We start from the raw sequence: 3,908 nt of genomic DNA on the forward strand, positions 1-3,908 counted from the left end.
TGGAGAAGGATGTCATGCTGGGTAAGGTGGAGGGTCAGAGAAAAAGAAGAAGACCCCTAACGAGATGGATTGGCCAGGTGGCATCATTGATGGACTCAAGTGTGGCAGCGGTAGTGAGGTTGACCCAGAATTGGACATTGTTTCGTTCTGCTGTGATGGGGTTGCTCTGAGTCGGTTCCGACTCAATGGCACCTGACAACAACAACAATGAATGTGATCTCCTATTTCCTTAGGATATATTCCCAGGTTTCTAAAAACGGAAAATTTCATTCTGAGAACTCAATTGTCAGTTTGAATGCTCACTGCTACTGAGGCAATTCTGATTCATAGTGACTCTATCGGATGGGGTAGACCAGGCTCCCACATCTTTCTCCTAGTGCCCTTTCTTTACACCTAGTGTCTACCAATTTTCATTTCCCTACACACTTTCTCTACTGAAGTTTGCCAGTCTTCTTGACTCTTGAATTAATGAGAAGTAAATTATGCTTTCTCATTTTTGTTTTTATTTATATTATCTAGATTACTTCTTGTTATTAAGTGCCACTGAATCATTCTTGATACATAGCTATTCTATATAGAGTTTACAAAGAGTAGCTGGTGGGTTTGAACCACTAAACTTGTGGTTAGCAGTCCAGTGCTTATTCTACACCTCCATACCAGGATTCCATTTATGTTACCAGAGATGCTGAATATCTTTCTCTATTTCTTACTCTCTCAGCTGTTCTCTAGTTATAATCTTACCTTCTTTCTTATCAAAAAATGGAAAATGAACACTACAACATAACTTAGAAAAATCTCAAGATCAGAGCTTCAATATAAAGACCTCCCTGTTGGGCTCTCAGTCCTAAATCCCCACTTGAATGTTTCTGCTATGAAATAAGTGATTACATTGAAATCTAAAGTTTGCAGTGTTGTGATGATCTCACCGAATCTCAGTGAGAGAAATTACAAAGCTTCAGCCTCTCAACTTTAGCAGCATAGTGAAAAGTACTAAAGTGGTTCTAAAGTCTTGCAGCATATCTCCCAATCTTCAGGATTTCTGTAACAGTGACCTGTGCTTTTCCTTAGTAATATTTGTCTTTCTCCAACATGATTTGCCTGTTAACTTTCCAGACTGTATCATAAGGAACTCTTGTGTGTAGGATCCTATCTGCTTCCCAGCTTACAAGGGGAGTAGCTCAGTCACCAGTAGCAAATCTGTGTGAGCTACTGCAGGATTACAGTGTCATTCTTTGTCAGACTCACATTTTAGATGTCAATGACAGTATAATGTGCTTCCTGCAAGATAAAGTTGTCTGTGTTCCTTAACTCTAAAGTCTTCCTTTTATCTTACAGGGGAAGCTAAGAACAGAAAGTATAACTCATCACATTTCCATAGGTTTAACTTGTATGGAGCTCCAACACCACATTTTAATGATGGACGAAACGTGGCAAAAACTTTTTATTGGCTTCATGAACTACAAATGTAAGTCTAGCAATATTGTGTCGTGGAACAAGTGTTAGCTAGTGTACATATGAATTTAAAGAAAAGTTCATTACTGAAAAACTGATATTTAAAGAGATATTCACTGACATGGTTCAAAGATAAAGTGGATAAAAATACATACAGTGAAATGTCCTTTCCTTCATGATCCTCAGTCTACTCAATTCCCTTAGAGATCACCATAATACTGGGGTTCTTCTGTGTGTGTCATTCTAAAGTTACTTCATGTCTTTATAAACAAATGTAAAGATATACAGATGTATTTTAAATATATTTACATATCTTGAAGAAAATGGACCTTGAAATCTCCACAAAGACGATTACATAATATAGCATTTACCTAAAATGGTTTTTTTAGTTTTAAAAAATTAATTATTGTGCATCTGAGCATGTGACTTATCTTTTGCAAGCTATGATCTTTTTATGCCTTCATTTGTATAGGAATATGTCCCCAGAAATTTTGTTGAAGTTAATTATGCAACTGTTGCTGTAGTGTATTGACAGGGACCTGACAGAAATTTAAGCTGGGTTCAAAGAGAACAAAGGACATCATTCTTAATGTCAGATATAGTTTGGTTGAAAGTAGAGTATAAAAGAAAGATGTTTACGTATGTTTTATTGACTCTGCAAAGGCATTTGACAGATTACTGAAAAGAATAAGAATTTTAGAGCATTTACTTGTGCTCATGCAGACCTTGTATATAAACCAAAAGACAGTTATACAAACAGAATAAGAGGACACTGCATGGTTTAAAAGCAGGAAAGGTGAGTTTTTGGGTTGTATCCTTTCACCACACTTATTCAGTCTGTATACTGAGCAAATAATCCAAGAAGCTGGTCATATGAAAAATAATGGCATCAGGATTGGAGGAAGTCTCATTAGCAACCTGCAATATGCAGATGACACAGCCTTGCTTACTGAAAGTGAAGAGAATTTGAGGGTCTTGTCGTTGTTAACTGCTGTCAAGTCAACTCATATCAACCCTGTTTATGGTTTCAGAGAAGAGGCTGGTGGGTTTGAACTGACAACCTTGCAGTCCAGTATGTTTATTCTACAGTGCTACACCAGGACACTCTGAGGAAAAATAGAGCTTTCATTATGGATCATACTTCGACATAAAGGAAACAAAGTCTTCACAACTGGACTAATAAGCAACATCATGATAATTGGAGAAAATTAGAGTTGTCAAGGATTTTATTTCACTTACATCCACAATCACCGCTCATAGAAGCAGTAGTCGGGAAATCAACTGATGTGTATTCCTTTGGTCAAATGTGCTACAAAAGAGCGCTTTAAGGTATTTAAAAAGCAAAGTTGTCACTTTGAGAACTCAGTTGTGCCTGACCCGAACCATGCTATTTTCAGCCATCTCATATGCATACAAAAGCTAGACAATGAATAAGGAAGACCATTGCTCCCTTTGAATTTTGGTACAGTCCAAAAATATTAAATATACCCATGGACTGTGAGTTTGTCGTACTGTGATGACTTGCATGTTGCTATGATATTGGTAGCTATTCCACTTGTTTTCCAAATACCAGCTAGGTCACCCATAGTGGAAAGGTTTCAGCAGAGCTTCCAGACTAAGAAGAAGGAATATACAGTCTACTTCTGAGGAATTAGCTCCTCGGAACCTTATGAAAAGCACTAAAACATTCTCTGATATAGTGCCAGAAGATGAGCCCCTCAGTTTGGAAGACCTTCAAAATAGGCAAATTTGCTTCCTCAAAGTAAAGTTGACCTTAATTACATAGGTGGAGCAAATCTTTTGGTACTTTCATTTGTTAATGGGACATGACTCAAAATGAGAAGAAAGAGCCGCAAACATCCATTAATAATCAGAATATGGAGTGTATAAAGTATGAATCGAGGAAAATTTTAGGTTTTCAAAAATGAAATGAAACACATAAAGCTAAATATCTCCTAGGTGTTTATGAGCTGAAATGAACAAGTACTGGCCATTTTGAATCAGACAATCATGATTTACTATGCCAGGAATGACAGATTGAAGAGGAATGACACTGCATTCATTTAATTGCGGTGTTGTCTTTGGTAAGATAATATCTATGTACCCATAAGGAAGGCCAGTTAATACAACTATTCAAATTTACATGCCAATTGCCAAAGCCAATGATGAAGAAATTGAAGAATGCTAAGAACTTTTTCAGTCTGAAATTGATCAAATATGTAATCAAGATGCATTGATAATTAATGGTGACTGAAATATAAAGGTTGGAAACAAAGAGGTGGGAACAGTAGTTGGAAAATAAGGCTTTGGTGACAGAAACAATGCTGGAGACTGCATGATAGAGTTTTGCAAGACCATTAACTTCTTCACTGCATACACTTTTTTTTCCCCCCAACAATACAAGCAGTGTCTTAATCTGGGTTCTCTAGAGAAGCAAAATCAGTAGGGGGAAAAAA

The 3,908-nt window shown here is 36.9% G+C and overlaps 1 protein-coding gene across 1 annotated transcript in view; it reads left to right on the forward strand.

The window, feature by feature from the left end:
- Window positions 1-3,908, forward strand: part of EFHB (EF-hand domain family, member B) — a 113,808-nt gene that overhangs the window by 59,279 nt on the left and 50,621 nt on the right. The window contains exon 7 of the mRNA XM_006859178.1: window positions 1,336-1,465. Within this exon, the coding sequence (XP_006859240.1) occupies window positions 1,336-1,465 (130 nt within the window). The remainder of the gene's footprint in view (window positions 1-1,335; window positions 1,466-3,908) is intronic.

This window comes from Chrysochloris asiatica, unplaced genomic scaffold, assembly GCF_000296735.1.
Source record: "Chrysochloris asiatica unplaced genomic scaffold, ChrAsi1.0 scaffold00030, whole genome shotgun sequence".
In the NCBI taxonomy this organism is placed as follows: Eukaryota; Metazoa; Chordata; class Mammalia; order Afrosoricida; family Chrysochloridae; genus Chrysochloris; species Chrysochloris asiatica.